Source organism: Malaclemys terrapin, chromosome 5 (assembly GCF_027887155.1).
Source record: "Malaclemys terrapin pileata isolate rMalTer1 chromosome 5, rMalTer1.hap1, whole genome shotgun sequence".
Classification (NCBI taxonomy): Eukaryota; Metazoa; Chordata; order Testudines; family Emydidae; genus Malaclemys; species Malaclemys terrapin.
The window spans coordinates 91,276,982-91,297,539 of NC_071509.1; the positions used below are offsets into that span (position 1 = coordinate 91,276,982).

Sequence of the window (20,558 nt, forward strand, 5' to 3'; positions counted from 1 at the left end):
TTTAGCTTGATGACTTCATCAGAACTGGGGGGCGGGGAGAGGGGGTAGGAAAAAGCCTTTGTAATCAGCTTTGCCAGAGACAGCTGACATTTTTTTCCCAAGCAAAGAAAGAAAGAGGTAGCATGCAGATAGGGTGGGTAAAGGGCTCAATTCATAGAGCAGCTGAAAGATCATTAGTGTGCTGTATTTTCGTGACACAGGCTGCTCAGAAGCTATAGCAGCTGCTCTGCTCCACTGTGCAGGTGACACAACCCTCACAGTTACACTGCTGTTTGAATATGTTCAACCAGTTCTAAAACACAGCATGAGAAAGGGATGGGGGGGGAAGTGCAGATGGAGGAAACTTTTAAACCAGGACATACAATTTAAAAAAAAAAAAAAAAAGCCCAACCTAAATATCTAAGAGCTATATTTCAGCAGAGAGCCCTTCAGGGAATATCCGTGCAAAGTAGAGATGTGGACAAATTGTATTTTCTTGTTGTTTTCTCAACAAAGTCCTTGCAAACCTGACCTTCATGGAGAAGGGCTGATCCTACTTTCCCATGTTACACTCCAGCATTGATTTTAACCCTGTCAGAGACTGGGCTCTTGTGGGGGAGGAAGTGATGGGGACATATTCTCATTTTACTCTATTTTTCCAGTCATACAGACACTGACCTAACTCAAAGTGTTTATCTTGTAAGTGAATCTAAAGTTTATCTTCAGGTATTTCACAGAGGAGCCAAAAATTATGTAGGCCAATGAGTAACCAGGTGACCTAGCTGGTGTGTGGAACAATTAAAGAGGTTCTAGTGAGTAGGGTTACCATACGTCCGGATTTTCCCGGACATGTCCGGCTTTTTGGGCTCCAAATCCCCGTCCGGGGGGAAAGCCCAAAAAGCCGGACATGTCCGGGAAAATCGGGACATGCCGGCCGGCGGTGCGGGTGCTCGGGGGTCGGGCCGGGCCCGCGGTGCGGTGCCTGGCCGGAGGCTCCGGCAGGGCCGGGCGCTCGGGGGCTCCGGCAGGGCCGGGCGCTCGGGGGCTCCGGCGGGGCCGGGTCGGGTCGGCGGCTCCGGCGGGGCCGGGTCGGGTCGGCGGCTCCGGCGGGGCTGGGTCGGGTCGGCCGGGCCGGGGCCTCCGGCGGGGCCGGGTCCGGTTGGGCCGGGTCGGCCGGGCCGGGGCCTCCGGCGGGGCCGGGGCCGGTCGGGTTGGGTCGGCCGGGCCGGGGCCTCCGGCGGGGCCGGGGCCGGTCGGGTCGGCAGGGCTGGGGCCTCCAGCGGGGCCGGGTCGGGTCGGCCGGGGCCTCCGGCAGGGCCGGGGCCGGTCGGGTCGGCCGGGCCGGGGCCTCCAGCGGGGCCGGGGCCGGTCGGGTCGGGTCGGCAGGGCTGGGGCCTCCGGCGGGGCCGGGTCGGCAGGGCCGGGGCCTCTGGCGGGGGGATCGGGGGCGCCAGCCGGGCCGGGGACTCGGGGGCCGGGCCGGCGGTGCCAGGCCGGGCTGGGGGTGGTGGCCCGGGGCCGGCACCCCAGGGCCGGGGCCAGCCTGGGCCGCGCCTCCTCCCCCCACACTCCCCCTTACCTGCTTCAGGCTTCCTGCGACTCAAATGTTCGTGGGAAGCAGGGGAGGGGGCGGAGACTTTGGGGAGGGGCGGAGTTGGGGCGGGGCTGGGGGCGGGGCCGGGCCCCCGTGGAGTGTCCTCCTTTGGGAGGCACAAAATATGGTAACCCTACTAGTGAGGGAACATTGGGCCCAATCTTGTTAAGCACATGGTTGCAGGATTAGGTCCAAAGTTTAAGCCCCAGTAAAGATTAAGAGTGGTGGTGTTATTACTTTATTTAATTATGATTGTTCCCATTATGTTTCAGGCACTTTCCAACACTGAAGAAAGACAAGCCAAGGAGCTCATATTGCAGAGTTTTTGTCTTAAGGGAAACCAGGCCAAGTCAAGCCCAGCTGTGCTTAGGGTGACCAGACAGCAAGTGTGAAAAATTGGGACGGGGTGGGGGGTAATAGGTGCCTATATAAGAAAAAGCTCCAAACATCGGCACTGTCCCTATTAAATTGGGACATTTGGTCACCCTAGCTGTGCTGCTCATCCCTCCTCCACCTCTGAATTCATTCCTTTGTAACGTTATCTACACACACACACACACACACACACACACACATCCCTGCTTGGGCACAAACTAAGTGTTGAGGAATGGGGAAGTAAATGGCAGTATGATCAGTGGTGGAGTTGAAAAGGAGCTTGGATACTATAGCAAGGCCCATAGAGTTAGGTAGGAAGGATGGGGTAGAGGACAGGGTACTGGGACTTGGGAAACCTGAGTTCAATTCCTAGCTCAGTCACAAACTTGCTGTATGACCTTGGGCAAGTCGCTTCAGCGACGGTGTGCCTCAATTTCCCATCTGAAAATTAGAACAATACTTCTCCTACCTCCCAGGATAAAATGCCTGAGTGATTATGAGATGCTCAAACACTGACACGATGAGAGTCATATAAACAGATAGATGGAAATGAGCAAAAATTCTCCATCTCTTTTGAACCAAGGAGAACATAGAAAAAGGAGGGAGATTCCTGAAGCTTTTATAACCAAAAGCAGAAATTATTATTTTTTAAAAACCTATCTTTTCTGAGATGAAGCTCAGTTCCTAATAGCTGAGCAGGTTTCAAAGGGAGATATTGGATTTTTTTCTCTAGTGGTTATATGATCTCATTTTGTAACCTTTGTAAAAATGCCAAAGTTGATAATGGGGATCTTCCCTTTTCAGGGTGGCAAATGGCTTATAAGAAATGTTTGTGCTTTTTTCAGACACTTACTATGATCCTTGGTATATTTTCTACTTTAATATTCCTCATCTACTCAGACTCTCTCTCTTTCTAATCTGTCCATCTATCATCTATATCTGCTGTATCTGTCTAGGTATTTATACTCTGCTCCTGACAATTGTATCTGACTATAGGGGAACTGGAACAATTTGTATAGTGGGGATGCTGAGAGCCATTGAACCAAACTGTAAATCCTGTATATAATGGACACTTCAAGTCAGGGTGCTGCACACACACCCGCACCTCTAGTTCCAGCACCTATAGCTGACTGCTTTCAAAGTATTATCACATCCATAGTATAATATCCATCATGTGGTTCTATTTCCGCATCTCCCTGTCTAAAAAATGCTTGTTGCCTTATTATGTCAGTGCTGTACTTGATACGTAGCATATACCCATTCCATTTATTTCAAACTCCTTTTTGTTTGATCTTTTCCCAGGTGGTCATTCCTTGGCCTGGGTCTGCTGCTATCGCTAGCTCAAAGCATTCCCAAACTACAGCCTTCAAAGTGGATTCTCTCACTCCTCCTCCTAATGTCCCCTACCACAGCGTTCGGGAGCTGGAAGGAGCTGGTGTGGTGTTTCCAGTGGGGCTCTTCTGCCTAGCTTTTAGACTGTAAACTCCTTAGGGCAGGAGCCATGCTTCTTTTATGTTCTGCACAGCTCAGGCTATACTGTCAGTATTCAGCACATGATAACAGCCAGCAGGGATGCTGTGCAACACTACTGTGACATGCTTCTTCTAGGCACTGCTTTCACTGGCACAAAAATCCCCATAAAAAGAACAAGAGTACTTGTGGCACCTTAGAGACTAACAAATTTATTAGAGCATAAGCTTTCGTGGACTACAGCCCACTTCTTCGGATGCATCCAAAGAAGTGGACTGTAGTCCACGAAAGCTTATGCTCTAATAAATTTGTTAGTCTCTAAGGTGCCACAAGTACTTCTGTTCTTTTTGCGGATACAGACTAACACGGCTGCTACTCTGAAAAAAATCCCCATGACACTGTGGATTCAGAGAGCCTGGGTTGGCTCTAGGCATGTGTAGACAATGCCCACCCTAGAAGCAGGACTTAAACTAGGTGTAGTTTTCATGATGGAGGGTGCGTGCATATTGTGCAGGGAGCCAGAGGCCAGCCCTAGAAGAGCCTTGAATGCTTGTCCCAGATCTTTCTCAGCCCTAGTCTAAATTACGAACTACTCAGCGATGCTGTTATACTTGAACTCCTGGTGTAGACAGCCCTCTGTCAATCAGAGGTTTTCTCCCATGGACATAGCTCTCATGGAGGTGGAGTACCTGCACTCACGGGAGAAGCTCTCCAGTCGGAGTAGATAGTGTCTTCACTAAGTGCTACAACGGCACAGCTGTGCTGCTGCAGCTGTAAGTGTGGACAAGCCCTCAGTGAGTGCAAGCTGGTATTGCCTGTAGCCAGATGTCCTTCTGACCTCAGCCCTAGAAATCCTATTTCCTCGCCTATAAATCACTGCTAGCAGGGGACACTGGCAGTGAGGGAATGTCAGGAAAAATTGTCAGATATGAAAAGATGGAATAAACCCATTAGTCATTGAATAAAACTCAGCATCACCCTCGCTTGGAGCGGATGGGGGTGGGAGAGAGAGCACTGTTTGGTTTTCTTATATACCTATTGCTATGTCTTGGTAAATTTAGTAGCAGAAAGACTATTGTCTTTCGTTTTTCTCCTCTCCCTCTGAAAATTCTCCTCGAGTTTTGCTCCTTCTTCCCCTGCTTCCTTCCCAACCACAGACATACATTATGCGTTGTTTGGTGTTTGGAAATTTGACAGCCTGGGTATGTCTTCGCTTCCTGAGCTCATTAGTAAATAGCAGCATGCTCTGTAAAAGAAGTGTCAGGAGTCCCCTCAGTATCGCATTGAATTTGGAGTCTGAGCCGGTGCACTGCAGTTCTGCCTGCAGCTCTCACCAGGGGGAAGAGTTGTTTGTTTCTTTGTTTGGGAAAGCAGGGTGGGGTGAGGGACTTGGGGTGTGAGATTTCCATCTATTACTGTCTTCTTTAAGGGCTCCTTTAAACATCCATGCTGTTGAGAGGGCTAAATAACACCCAGGGGTATTGGGATAGATAATTCAGACATGAATCACAATGTCCCACAAATGACCCATTGTATTTTAAAGCCTTTACCTTAAGAGGTACACGCGGTGGCGTGCCATAAAACTGTGTGTGTCTCTCTCTCTCTGTCATGCACCCCCCCCCCCCCACACACACACCTCAAATTATTTTCATTGGGGAAAGCCAGGGCCCTGATTTGAAACAAAGATTTGGAAAGCTCCCTCCTCCTCCTCCTCCTTGTTCCGAATAGCTAAGCCTCGGTGTCTAGTTCAGGGCACCCTAATTTGAAATCTCAGCGTGTTGCCTCCACCATCACCAAATAACGTGCCCTTTGAGCTGTAGGTAAAGTGAATAATAGGTAGCCAGTTTGCTGGTTAGATGTCAATGGGAGAGCTGGGGGGAAACCAACAGATACATGGCAACGGTGATGCGAGCTCATTTTGTGTAAAGAGGGCCTCAAAACACCAGGGAATTCCTGGATTGTCTCAGGCTGTCGTGTGTGATGTCCATCATGCTGTACGAACACCATCTGTTCAGTATTATACTCTCAGTTGCCAGGCTACCTGCCCTACGCTGTAACACTTGACTGCCTAGCTCTACGTTAGCAGCATTATCCCAGACGTACTGGGGGGAGGGTCCGGGGGGGGGGGAGGAGGAGGAACAGTAGTCATGATTAAGCCATCTGCAACTGTGGGGGTGGGGGGAAGAGAGGGAGAGACAGGGCAGCAATCACCAAGCTGGGCCGAATGGTGGAGGATCAGGCGAATATCACCATCTGCTGGTGCAGAGACAGAACAGCAGCACTAGCCATTTTTAGAAACAGGCGTCCCCATCCCCTGGGACCCGCTTGTAGTAACAGGACACATACAGATTAATAAATTGGGCTGCATTGTACTCCCATGGAGAGGGTCCTGTGTGGCACTTAAGCCCCTGACTCATGGTTTCAGTGGGGGTTTGGGTGGTGCACTGGGCCTTATTAGAGGCATACAGCCGCTAAAGATTTCATAAAACAGACGTGAGTTTTGAGGGACGCAGTGTTTGTGAAACACGCCTCTCATCCTTTGTGGGTTTCTTTGCATTAGCTACGATCTACATGGCCAACTTGTGTCAGTATAACTGCGTCGCTCAGGGGTGTGGAATATCCAGACCCCTGAACAACATAGTTCTACTGACTGAACTCCTGGTGCAGTCAGAGCTATGTTGATGGGAGGGCTTCTCTCATCCACACAGCTACTGCCTCTCAGGGAGGAGGAGTACCTACCCCAATGGGAGAAGCTGTCCAGTCAGCGTAGGTAGTATCTTCACTAAGGGCTACAGCGGTGCAGCTCCACCAATGCGGCTGTGCTGCTGCAGCGCTGTAAGTGTAGACAAGCCCTTAGCCATTGACCTGGAAGGCACCCAACAAAACCTTCTAGTCAAAAAGATCACCCTGGGAAAACAGGATAGATGCTGTTCACAGAGCTGGTCCCTTCCACAGCTCTGGCAAACACTGTGTGCAGTTCCATGGGAAATGGGGGAGGGAGACAAGATGATGGGTTAAGAGTGAATAGGTGCCAGAATGACCTTGAAATCCAGCCTGCCTCTCCCTTTTTAGTCCCTACCCCAACACAACTGTACGACACATTGGATTGGTGACATAGAGGGGCTCTGGGGTCATTTTAGGCAGAAGTACCCATGTCACAATGGTTTCCTGCTTCCTCAGCCCCAAGTTCTCACAATGTGACTGGGGTATGAACCTTAAATGATTCTATTTTGTGGTTAAATCTTGAACTCTGCTGTAGTCTACAGGAATCGGTGTTGTCAATTCTCAAGATTTAATGCGTCTCACAGTAATTAGGGATTTTCTTAAAGCTCCAGCTCCTGGAGTCAAATGTGAGAATCAGTTTCCTTTTTGTTGTTGTTTGTTTGTTTGTTTTAAAAAACAGTTTCTCATCCTCATGATTGCAGAGAAAAAGTTTGAAAACATGACTCCTAAAGGCTCAGAAACCTTAAGGAAAATAAAAAGAACCCAACTGTTGTTGTTCTCATGATTTTAAAGAAAATCTCTTTATTTTTCGGGTCCCAATTCATGTATTTTGAATGCTTGCAGTTGGCAATACTGATGAGCTCAGAGCTGGAGTTTGGAAGTCCTATTAAACCCAGCACTGCTGCTGATTCACCAAGTGATGGGCAAATCACTTCTCTGCTTCACTTTCCCAATCTGTAAAATGGAAATAGTAAGTTCTTCTATCTGTAGCAAGGCAGCTGTAAGGATCTTGATAATTAACTTCTGTGCAGTGCTTTCAACATAAGTTTATGTGGGTGCTAAGTATAATTCAGTCTAATACCTATTCCATTTGTAATGTGCTATATGAAATTGGTTGGTTGGGTGGGGGGTTTTCAGAGGCCTCTTTCCTTTTCTAAGGTCTGTTAGGTTCACAGCGAGTCCACCATTACTGTTCCTGGTCCCTACTTTCCCCTTGTATGTGGAGTACATTGAGTGGTGAAGCCGTATCTCTTTCTTTGTACAGGAACAGCATCCGGTGGGACTTTCTCGGACCACAGGCCCTATGCAGCCTTCTGTCCCACCAGGCTCCAGCAACGTGGTCACGGGTGCAAACCCAGGGGGTCCCAGTTTCCTGGGAAATCAGCCGCAAGCAGCCATCATGAAGCAGATGCTGATTGAGCAAAGGGCCCAGCTCCATGTGATGGAGCAACAGAAGCAACAGTTTCTAAGGGAGCAAAGGCAGCAGCAGCAGATCCTGGCAGAGCAGGTACTGTAGCTCTTCTTCTGTATTTCAGACAGTACAATACCCACACATATGAGAACAGGGGCAATGGAAGCCTCATAGCAGAGCCTCTCCTCATCTGTATTCATATTCTCAAACTGTGGTGGATGTAGTAAACGCATGGTCAAACTAATTTCCTGTCCCCTGGCTTATACTTTGGCCTTGACTTTGATTTCATACCAATGTAAATCTAGAGCTACACTTCTGAAGTCAGTGGAGTTATGCTGGTGTAAAACTGGTACAAGTGAGAACAGAATTAGTGTACACTGAATTGTCAGCCTGGAGTGAACTGAAAAGTACATTTGAAAAGCACAAACGCTGCTTCTGATCTCAAGCCAGTTTCACATCAGTATATTCCCACTGATTCCTAGAGCTGCTCCCCATTTACACTGCTATGCAGGAGATCAGAATCAGGACCTCAGTTTATAAGGGAGGCTCCACCTGACTCCATCTTTTCTGTAGTAGCATGGCAAATGGTGGCTCTGTATTCCAGTATCAGAGGCTGAAATTGAATTCAGTGTTAGGGCCTGATTCTCACTTGCCTTGCCTTTTGTGTCATCTTTGTGCCTGTGGAAAATGGGTGTTAAGCTGCCCAATCAGAATGGTAGTGTTTTACACCCACTTTCACAGGTGTTCAGTCAGTGGAGACTCAGACCCTAAAGGTATTGGGAAACAGCAGCTGTACGATCAACTGTATCACACATAACTTAGATTAGGTCCTCTTAGATTCCTGGCTTTCTCTGGTGCACTGGAAATTGTATCAAACAATTTTTCTCTTTGTGTTTTGCTAATACATTTTTCAAAGTTGTGCTGTGATTCCTACACATTCTTTATTCAGCAGTGGGTTCTTCTTACGGCTCTTTTTGTGAGCTGGGGGAGTCTATATATTGTGAACGGAAGTTTATAATGAACATTTGTAGGACAAGGAATCAAGGTACAGTAGGTCGGTTTTCATTCCCTCTCTTGCCATATCTCTGCACATATGTAAGCCATCGCTTTTTAAGAGGGCGCTGAGTCTGTGTACAGTACATTGATGAAGCAACCAGATAACCTCAGGGTTTTATGAGAGCTGCTTTGCAGAGCACCCACTAATCTTTTGAAGGCACATATAAACCCAGACATCAGTTGGCTTCTACTTATATTCACCATCAACATTTGAGTGTGCTTTAAATAAATGAAGAATATTCATATACTGCAGCCACCAGAGACAGCTCAACACAGCTGTGTAACAAATCAGGACACAGAGGCATTTCACAATCACTCGCTATCTCAGACCAATTCACTTGTCCTGAATGAGTTATCAGCACATCTGTGGTGCTACTGTACGTGGTAATAAAACAAGCAAATGGAAACAACAAAACAAAACCAAAAAATGGGTAGGATGGGGGGAAAGCAGGAGGGGAATTGGGCCCCAGCATCTCTTTTTGTTTTGGATAGAGATGGGCCTGGGCCACAAAGTTCAGATCTGGAACCAGCAGTCCTCAGAGTTGGGGCTATTATGAATCCAGAGTGTGTGTGTTCTCCTCATTCTAAAGATCAAGGCGAGCCACTAAGTCTGGATCCAAAAGGGAACATTGCCAGAGCTCAAGGGATTTGGGATCCAGAGTTTCATTTCGGACCCACCTCTCATGCTGATGGACAAAGATGTTTCTAAAAATATTCCCTCCCATCTCCTCTCTTCCCTTCCACTCCCTCTAGGTTGGAGACAATTATACTGCTACTTAGGAGGTGCTTATGAGTAGGGATAGGTAATGTGAGTCTAAGTGCTGGTTCCTTTTTGAACCAAAAAGAAGCCCGTGTGCTGAGTGCTCCAAGTACTCTCAGTAGGACTCTTCACATGAGGCAGCTGCACACTTTGCCTGCCTGCTGACACACAGCACTTGTCTCCCCAGAACAGCTTGCTAGCAATTGCTGCAACTGAGCTGCTGTTTGTCATTGCAGCCAGACTCAGATGGTCATATTCAGTCATTCATTCATTAATCAGCTTTTTCTCCTCTGCCGTCTTTCCTTCTCTCATTCGTTTCCAGCAGTTGCAGCAGCAGTCACATTTGCCTCGGCAACATCTCCAGCAGCAGCGGAACTCGTATCCAGTGCAACAAGTCAGTCAGTTCCAAGGTAAAAGTAATAAATGCTTTTCACACCCTCCAAGTCAGAGCTGTCCTTTGTAGTGGGCATCTGGGAGTTCATTTCATTTGTGTATGTTGGAGGCTAGGGAGGGTATCGAGGGAAAAGATCCATCTCTCTCTCTCTGCCTCCTGCACACTAACATGTACACTTATATAACACACTTTCACAGAAGGGCGTTGTACAATTTTACATGGAGAGTTGTATTTCTGAGTGGTTTTTAGCGCTCTCCAATAAAATCTGCGCCTTAAAAATTCTCCCAGTCAGTTTTTTCTTTCTTCTCTGTTCTGCCTCTTTGACTCTTGGATTTTGTGAGTTTATCTTTTCTCCCCACTCCCCATTACAATTTATTTCAACCAGTGCCTCTCCCTCCCTCTTGGTTCTTCTCTTCTTCCTCCCCACCTTTGTTTCAGTCCGTCTCCTTCCCTTTTTGGAAAGGGATTTTTGATGATTATCCTTCAGAAGAGGTCATGTTAATTCGGACAAGCAATGGATTTAGTCATGCCAGAAATGTCAGCTATAGAAAAAAGTTAAGAATCTTGGATACTAACAGAGATAGCTTACAAGTCTGAAACTTCAAGGACATTTGTATGTTGTGGAAAAACCTAGGGAAAATATCCTGTTTTAGGCACAACTAATTTTGAGCTTTTAAAATATGAAGATCCAGTTTAATGGCTTCCTCAATGATGCAATCTAAATATATAAAGGACTAAAGCACGATTGTTGCAATTTCTGTTTGTGATAGTGTGAAGTAATAGTAACAGACTATTTGTAAGTGAGGAATGCATACTAAATGGTTGATAAATGCAAAGTAATGCATACTGGAAAACATAATCCCAATTATACATACAAAATGATTGGGTCTTAATTAACTATTACCACTCAAGAAAGAGATCTTGGAATTATTGTGGATGGTACTCTGAAAACATCCACTCAATGTGTAGCGACAGTCAAAAAAGCTAACAGAATGCTAGGAACCCATTAGGAAACAGATAGCAAATATTATAATGCCACTATATAAATCCATGGTAAACCCACACCTTGAATACTGCATGCAGTTCTGGTCAACCCAGCTCAAAAAAGATGTATTACAAATGGAGAAGGTACAGAGATGGGCAACAAAAATGATTAGGGGTATGGAACAGCTTCCATTTGAGGAGAGATTAAAAAGACTGACTGTTCAGCTTGGAAAAGAGACAACTAAGGGGGGGATACAATAGAGGTCCATAAAATCATGAACCGTGTGGAGAAAGTAAATAAGGAAGTGTTATTTACCTCTTTACATAACACAAGAACCAGGGGTCACCCAATGAAATTCATAGGCAGCAGGTTTAAAACAAACAAAAGGAAGTATTTCTTCACACAACGCACAGTCAACCTGTGGATCTCATTGCCTGGGGATATTGTGAAGGCCAAAAAGATAACTGGATTCAAAAAAGAATTAGATAAGTTCATGGAGGATAGGTCCATCAATGGCTATTAGCCACGATGGTCAGGGATGCAACCTCAAGCTCTGGGTGTCCCAAAGCCTCTGACTGCCAGATGCTGGGACTGGACAATAGGGGATGGGTCACTTGATGATTGCCCTGTTCTGTTCGTTCCCTTTGAAGCACCTGGCATTGGCCACTCTTGGAAAATGGGATACTGGTCTGACCCAGTATGGCTGTTCTTGTGTTCTTATGTACATTGATACCAGGATATAGCCATGTGAACAAAGAACCACATCCTCTCTGCCTGTAAACTGGCACAGCTCCACTGACTTGAGCAGAGCTCACCAGTATCCACCAGCTGCCCAAAATGTTTCTTTATTAATCTTCTGAAATATTGCACCAGCTCCACTGTTTAGAAGAAAATAGAGAGAAGAATTGGTCTAAATTGACCAATTAAGGGATTTGTTTTCATAAATAAACTAATTTCAATAAAAATATTTAGCCAAATTCTACCCTCCGGTTATACACACATAACCCAAAGGACTTTACTGGGGTTGCATGGATGTAGCTGACAGCAGAACTTCACCAGTATATTAAAATTCCTCTCTCTCTAAACTACCACATTATCTGAGCTCCTGTGTCTTATGCAGGTAAAACTGTGGTTCTCAAATTGTAGTCTGGCTCAGACTGCGATTGGCTGGTGTTGACTCTTCTGTTTGTTTCCAGCTGCTAACATGCATTAAAAGACAGCTAAGAATGCATTATATACTTTCCTAATACTATTTTTCTACTTAAGTACTTGCAGACGTCACTATAAAAATTTTATGGGCTTGCCAATGGGTGAGAAGACAGTTGCCCAGTCATAAATGGGAGAAATGGTGGTCCACACCATAAACAACTGCGACTCACTAATATATAACATTGAGAAAATTGTTTTGTCAGTAACATAGGCTAAGTAAAAGCTATTGGATTATCTGGTTTTTATTGGTGTTTTGGTCACTCTCCAAAACACTTCACTTACCTGTATTTTGCATGTCACTCCATACCCAATCTCATGTGCCAGGCAAAAGAGATGGGGTCATCCATTGAGCCATGTGTGCAGTAATATGGATGTGGTTTCTCTAGCACAGTTTTTCTATATACTCACAAAGAAGAACCATCCATCTTATGTAACAGGACCTAGGGTTCTGTGTCCTTCAGATTGACACTCATCTGTGCAGTATGCCATGGTGGTAAGGACTGATTTAGGGACACCATGTCTTGCTTTTGTTGTTTAGTTTGTCTCTTACAAGAGATTTTTTTTATTTAAACTTAATGATGTTTGATCTGGGAATAATTGTCTGCCTCATTCTGTGATCCTCTTTGAGCTTCACTTGCAGAGTATTTTATTGTTTTAGTTCAGTATGATATTGACCCAAAACCACAGTGAACCTGTGGCATAATCAGAATTTCTGTAATTGTTTTTAAATAAAGATAGTAAATACAGAGGCATATTGGCTTCCCAGAAATCGATAATCCCACATCAGGAAGACACAAGTGTGGTGCAGTTATCTGCCATGGTGTGGAATTTAACAAGGTTAGGATTTTCTGGCTTCCCGTCATTGGTCCAAGGTGGAGTAAAATGTGCTTATAATATTGATTCACTAATACACTCTCTCTGCTCTACATGTCCAGAAAAAACAATTTTTCTTCTTTCCATAGACTTAATCAGTAACAATGATATAGAAAATCCATTCATTTATGCCTCCTGAGCTATTAAAAAATTGATTGGCCTTCTGAGTCTGACATTTCCATTTTCATGGCTCAGTTTTGAAAGACAATGGAGATATTTAGAAGAGAGTCTTAACTGGTTGACTGAAGTTTGGTTATTTACTTTGAAATTCAGTCAGACAAAGTAAATTTCTAACCATCACATGCACTATGATGAGCCTGATCCTGCTTCCATTGAAGTCCAATAGAAGTTTTGTCTTTTACTTTGATAGAAGCAGCATTGGGCCCCATGTCTGAAAAGAATAACATATGTGCAGCTGCATACAGTGCTAGAAAAATGAAGACCTTTATGTGTGTAACTTTAAAAAAGGTCCCTGGTTCCTGTTTTCCCCAGTGAGGAGATGATTTAGTATTATATATTGGTATGTAATTTACAATTTTTCTAGACTTATGGTAAAAATTTCAAAAGCACCTACATTATTTTTAAAACGGGACTTAGCATCTAAGTGACATAGGAGCCTTTTGAACATTTTATCATCAGTCACTGCCTAACAGAAGGGCAACCCTGCCTCAGTACTGCTGCTCCAATGGCTCTGCAGTGTACCTGCTGCTTTGAAGCCTCACAGTTTTACTGGAGGAGCTTGTATAGTACATTATCAAGAAGGCTCTGATGGTTTAGGCTGGATCATGCACAGAATCAGTTTGCCTTGATACTTTAAAGATAAACGGGGCACCAAAAGCCCCTGGATCTCTGGGGGGACATATCCCAAAATTGCCATAAATGAGAATTGCTTACCGGGTAAGTCATTGGCTTTTAACCTCTCCAGCCCTATTTTAGGTCTTCAGGGAAATTAGTCTAATGGCCTGTATTGATAGTATTCTCTGCTGAACAGTCTTCCGCTTTGCAGATTGAATACCTAACATGATCAGCAATTCCTGTTTAGGGTAGCACTGGAGCTGTACCGCCTCTCACCTTCAAGGAAAGGAGACTTTGTGGGTCGGTGTTCAGGTCACAGCTGGAACGTTGTGGGGAAGCACGTTCTGTCTGACATGTGAATACCAGGAGGACTAGATTTTTCCTCCCTGGGATGCATAACCTTCTCCTCTCTCCTTTAACTGTCACATGAAAGAATAATTTATTCACCCAAAAAGCAAAGCAATCTGAAAGGCTCCTACAAAATTTTTGGTATGCAAAGATGTATGATTTAATACTTAGTTTTCCCCCTCCTTGCTGTAGGTTCTCCCCAGGATATAGCAGCAGTGAGAAACCAAGCAGCGCTTCAGAGCATGAGGACCTCCCGAATGATGGCCCAGAATGCAAGCATGATGGCAATGGGGCCCTCCCAGAACCCTGGCACAATGTCTACAGCAGCTGGCCAGTCCGAGATGGGAATGACTCCTTACAGCAATACATCTACCAGCCAACCAGGAATGTATAATATGAGCACAGGAATGAGCCAAATGTTGCAGCACCCAAACCAAAGTGGCATGACCCTGGCACATAGTGCAGGCCAAGGACCAAGGCAGCCCGCGTCCGCACAAGGGGTTGGAATTGTCAGCAGTTTTGGTCAAAGTATCCTGGTGAACTCTATTCCCCAGCAACATCAGCAGATGAAAGGACCTGTGGGCCAAGTCCTGCCCAGGCCACAAGCCCCTAGACTTCAAAACATGATGGCAACTGTCCCTCAAGGAGCACAGAACTGGCAGCAGCGAGGCTTACAAGGTATCCCTGGAAGGACTAGCAGTGAAATTGGGTCATTCAACAATGGCACGGCATATCCAGTGCAGTCTGGGCAACCAAGGCTGCCCAAGCAACATTTTCCACAGGGAATTAACCAGTCAGTTGTGGACACTAGTGGAACAGTCAGAGCCCTAAATCCAGCAATGGGAAGACAAATGCTGCAACAGCTCCCTGCACAACAAGGAACCAGCCAAGCAAGGACAATGGTTATGCCTGCAATAAGTCAGGGGGTTCCCACTATGCCTGGTTTCAATCAGCCCCCTACACAACAGATGCCAGGTGGGAATTTTGCTCAGAGCAACCAAGGTCAGACCTATGAGAGGAATCCCACTCAGGACATGTCTTACAATTACAGTAATGAAGGAGCTGGAGGTTCCTTTTCAAGTATAGCAGAGGGTGCGGACCTTGTGGACTCCATCATTAAAGGTGGACCAGGTGATGAGTGGATGCAAGAACTTGATGAGTTGTTTGGAAACCCATAGTGAACGGGCTTGTATAGTTTAAAACTCTGATAGTTACGTTAAAAAAAGAAAACAGGATGTACCCCCATCCTTGTTTTTTGCTTTTTAATCTGTGCAAACCGAGCTGACTTGCAGCCAACTGTGGAAGAGTCAGGTGGTGGTTAAAACATCGACGTGTCGATTTCACAAAACTTCCACATAGCAATCTCCACTGCACAGCAGTACTTGCTCTGTCTGTCTGTGAGAGAGAGGGGAGGGCTGGAAAAGCAGCTGCTCTCTGTCCATGGGACGAGCTGGCGCGTTCTGTGCGGTGAGGCACTGTTGCGCAGCGATGCGGTGTTCCCAGTCTCTCCCACTCTATTTTACTGTAACCGCCGCAGCTTTCAGGACGTGTGAAGAGCTAGATCCCTCGGCCGGGAACAAAACCTAAGGGAGTTGCCAGGTGATTGCACAGCCCATGTCCACAGGTCAGAAATGTGCTGAACTCTGGGTGTAAGCAGATCCCAGATTTCAAAGTGTACCGCTCTCTTTGATTTGATACAGAACAAGGCCTATGGAGCCTACTCTAGGCTATTGTGCAAGAATGTCCAGCACATGTGATTAGCCTAAACAATCATAGAGGGGTTACCATTTTCACTGTAGAGAGATAAAAAAGTTAAAATAAAAGCTTAGCAGAACATAAACTTGGCAATACAAAGAGCAGGATGGTTTGAGTACAGGACTGTTGGTGAATATGAGCAGGCATACCCAATGCTTAGGTGGGTGGGTTAACTTAATGAGCTATTAATTCTCTTTTAGGCTCATGTCTCTGCTTCTGTATCTGGGCGCTTCGGCACATCTGTGCTGCTTGGCAGTGTACTGTTGGCTAGCAGCTAAACAAGGTGTAAAAGGACTAAGCAGAGTGAACAGATTACAGTAGAGTTCTGTGCAGATCCAATTCAAGTCCCCTTCTCTTCCTCCTTCCCCAATAATACTCATGATTTTTCCTTAACAATGGGGAAAAATATGCACTGTAACACAAGGCCATTGCACTTCACTTTTCTTCAGCCGAGCAGCAGCCCCCACAAACAGGGACAATGAAGAAAGGAAGCAGTTGGAGAACATTAAAATGCACCACAAGAGTGTGGAACTCTGAATGAGTTTCCCTTCTTCTCCTGAATGCGCAAGATTAGAGATGTTGTTTGGGGCTGGGATGCCCATGCAGTTGATTTAATACTACATGCAGCCTGCTTTTCTGTCTTAAACAGATGTTCAGTGTAAACTTCCTAGTGCCGGGATAAATTCGCTGGGGTACCCAAACAGCAGGAATCAAGAAAGGACTGGTTGTAATGATCAACCACGGTGGGGGCAAATGACTCTTTATTGGTTATCGCAAATACAGGGTCTACCCAAACCAGCTTGCTAGGCAGTAGCAGTGACATATCTCTTGACAGGTTAAATGCAGATCTGTGCTGAACATGTAACAAAACTGTGATATGTCTTTCAAAATGGTGCTTTTAAAATAATAAAACCTGGCCCTTCAGAATATCTGAACCCAATCTCTGTGAGCCAAAACATTTGCTGAAGTGAAAATTGTTTAAATGATCCAAACCTACCAATCGACTTGTCTTCATTTGCTTGGTTTAGGCCCCATGGTATGAAGCACTGACCCATTGAAATCTGTGGGAGTTGAGGATGGGCACTCAGTACCTCACAGGTTCAAGCCCTTTGTTTCTGCATGGAGCACAGGTCTGAGCAGGAGCAAGAAATGGGAGTAAAATGGACCCTTTATCCCCTCAGGTTATGTGTACACTGCAGCCAGGTGGTATGATTCCCAGCTGGGTAGACAGACTGGAGCTACTGTCCTAAAAATTAGCAGCGTGGATATTGTGGCACTGGCAATGGCTCCCCCCCGGGGTCTGAGCTTGGGTCAGTAGCCTGAGCCATCACAACAGCCACACCTCTATTTTAATGCACTACCTTGAGCTGAGCTCATGCAAGTCTGTGTGCTGGGAATCGCACCTCCAGCTGCAGTGTAGACATAGCATCAGGTAACTCAGTGCCCTGCTGCTTGTTCACTCTTGTGTGGTAACCCTTTGCTGGGCTTGTCTAGACTAGGACAATGGGTGTAGACAGGGCAAGCTATATGTTAACATGGGTTAGCTGGTTAAGGTAATTCCCAAACAATCTGTTAAAATACAGCGTGTCCCGGCTACACCAGAGTTTTAAAATGCATTAGTTAAAATGTTTTACCCAACACATTTTAATAATACACTTGAAGGGGCTGATCAGTATCCGTTGAAGTCCATGGGATTTGGTCTTTCCACTGATTTCAGGGGACGTCAGGGTGGGCCCTAATACTGTAAAAGTGAGCACCAACTGAAGATTTCAACCACAAGCATTTTATAGCTAGTAGGATCTTAGTCATACTAGCATAAAGGGGGGGTAGATGAAGGGCTAGAACTGGCACTGGTGTGCTATGTGTAAATGTTATCGGAGTGGGTAGGGTACATGCTTGTCCTGCACTGTGTCAGACAGTTGCACCATGCTAACCAAGGGTCACATACAGCAGTGAGGACGCCAAGCATGGTGGGGATGGAGTGGCTGGTCTGCATCATTATTTCCTGGCCTCAGTGACAAAGCATACCCTGTCAACTATGGATACATCTACTCAGCAAAAAAAAACACCTTATGGTGCTGAGTCTCAGTGCATGGGTCAACTGACTTGAGCTCGCCGGACTCGAGCGGTGGGGCTGAACATAGCCTTGTACATGTTTTGGCTTGGGCTGGAGCCTGGGCTCCAGGACCCTCTCCCTTGCTAGGCTTCAGAGTCCATGCTGCAGCCCAAGCCAGAACATCTACACGGCTATATTCTGCCCCGCAGCATGAGCCCTGTGAGCCTGAGTCAGTTGACCCAGGCTCTGATTTTGCTTTGTAGATGTATCCTCAGAGAGGCAAACTGGGAAATTAGATTTAGAAACACACACGCACACACACGCACACACACACACACTGAAAAGTGACGTAATGGAAATTCACTTTTATTGGAAGGGTACAGGAATTAGCGCATATATGGTGACAGGAAGTTTGCTGATGAGGACTGAGTCGCTGTTGTCTTTGTAAAGCTTCCTCCAAATACTCCATACTGGGACCAAGTAATAGAGAGGTAGATTTTAATAGGTTTGGTTTTTTTCTTACTATGGTGCTGATGTATATGTAATGTTTAAAAAAAAAAAAGGTTATTTGTAAATAGGTTTTTACAATTCTGCAGATATCACTGGGTCTACTATCTGTAAAATATATACATATAAATATATATATACTGTTTGTTTAAAATAGAGTATTTTTATTTCATTCCTTAACTCATCCTCACTGCAGTGGTATTGCACTTCAGATGACATCTAATTACTAATTTGTACTGTATCCCTGACAGCAACTTGCTCCATTTTATTCAGATTTTTCTAGTGTTCTGTTTTTACTTTGTACATTAAGCATTGCTTATTTCCTTTTGAGACCTGTACAGAGCTCTGAAAATGTAGAAATGACCTGATGTTAACATACCACTTTTAAAGAAAAAACAAAAAAACAAATAAAAGATTGTTATCTGAATCAAAGAAAAGACTGATTTATAGGACTCTCACTCATGGCACCTCACATTCATCCTACCATGATATCCGGATATTATCACTATTATCTTTGGGGCTTCAAAGGAAGAAGAGGGATTGAGTTTAAAATGGGCATGAAGGTTATTTTATTTGGTTGGCTAGCTATAAAGTAACAATCAGTAAGAAGAAAGGGGTAAAGTCTGTTGTGGTATATTGATTACAAGAGTGAACCATTCACTTTGTGGTATGCTTTCATGATCTCCAGTAACAACAGCTATAGTTAACATTGCAAAAACGTTTTCATTATAAGTCATTTTCGCACTTTCCAAAGAAATCATTTTTAAGTCTTAATTTTTTTCCAGGTTTGGGCTGTGCTTGAAGGCTTTATTTTAATTTTATTTGAATTAAAAGTTAGAGCAAAATTGCTTCAGTCCTATCTGAGTTATGGGAGAGTAAAAAAGATACAGCATTCCCACTGTAAAAATAAATAAATAAATAAATAAATCTTCGAAAAGGGCTACAGTGAAATCAGCTGAAGTTCAAAACTCAATATTTGGCACACACTTAGCACTCAATGAGGTACAATGCTTTTGCCTCCTTTGTGTGGGGAAAAATTGAAAAAACAAACAAACAAAATGAGATTCATTGGAGTTGAGGGTGCTCAGTATCTCCTGGGATCAGGCCCTCATTTTGTGTTAAGTGTATTTAAGCTTGTATTATGATGGTAGCAATTTAATTTGCCCTCAGCAATAATCCAATCCCTTCCTTGTGAGTGAGTGGTCAGCCCCTGGATTTGTATTGGAGTTTATCCAGTCAAGAATCTGGTTGTTACCCTGTAAAACATAGAAGAAATAATATGAAAGGAGCATGTGCTACTGCTAGACTCAGAACCCTGCTGAATTCTGGTCTTGGCACTGCCACCAAGTTATGTGGCTTTGAGAAAGTCTCCAGGCCTGTCAGTCACTCCATTGAAGCCAATGGAATTACACTGATTTAAACCTACTATGTTTCCCCATATGTAAAATGAAGATGATAATACGTACTTACCTCAGAGGGATGTTAGTGTTTGTCCAGTGCTTGGTAAATTGCGTAAGTAGATCAGTGAACTATCCAAAGGCAATGTGGTAGCCTCTCTAATTTTAGGTAGCCCACCTCAGCTCTGTAGTAAGCAGGTGTAACTCCCATAATTTTGGTCCCATATTTCTTCTTTAGCAATGCTGCTCTGTGTTGTTAAACAGCTGCTGTATTTCATCCCAGAAGTGGCAACATTTCATTGACGTGTAGTACATATAGTTAGTATATCACTTTGCTCCTTTTGTACAGTGGTTAGGGGCCTTGGGATGGCAGGTTCTCTATAAACATACCAATGCAAGGCTAAGGTTTATCATGCCTGAACTCTGCTTAAAGATGGCCTTTGTGGATCCTCTAAAAGTACTTCATTACTATGATTTAATTTGGTTCCCTACTACCATCCCCTCTCAATTTTCCTGGAGGCAGCACCTCTGATTGTGACTGTCAAGAGGCATCATATCTGGTAGGATAGATTTTTCTGTCTCTTTTCTTACTTCTTAGTGGACCAAATCCAAGCCCATTGAAGTCAATGGAAAGACTCTCACTAACTTCAGTGGGTGCGGGATCAGGCCCTGTATCTCCTGTTTTTCCCCCTGGAGCCATGCTGTTTGGGCATCTCTCCAGCCTCAGTGGCTTCAAGGCAAGTGTCCTTTAAAAGCGCAAAAGACAGACTATTCATCATCATTGTTCCCTCTGCAACAATAACTGCCTCACCCATGTTGAATTTTAATTCTTTGGATACACGTAGTTAGCAACCTCATCGCTATTCAGTC

At 45.0% G+C, this 20,558-nt stretch overlaps 1 protein-coding gene across 2 annotated transcripts in view; it reads left to right on the forward strand.

Moving 5' to 3' along the window:
• The window catches only part of MAML3 (mastermind like transcriptional coactivator 3), a 347,337-nt gene extending 328,269 nt beyond the window's left edge, over positions 1–19,068 (forward strand). Inside the window, exons 3-5 of one of the 2 annotated variants that reach the window (XM_054030838.1) lie at positions 7,407–7,649; positions 9,692–9,779; positions 14,166–19,068. In XM_054030838.1, the coding sequence (XP_053886813.1) occupies positions 7,407–7,649; positions 9,692–9,779; positions 14,166–15,151 (1,317 nt within the window). In that variant the 3' untranslated portion in view covers positions 15,152–19,068. The remainder of the gene's footprint in view (positions 1–7,406; positions 7,650–9,691; positions 9,780–14,165) is intronic. The other variant, XM_054030839.1, reaches the window with a different exon arrangement.
• Positions 19,069–20,558: the final 1,490 nt, after the last annotated feature.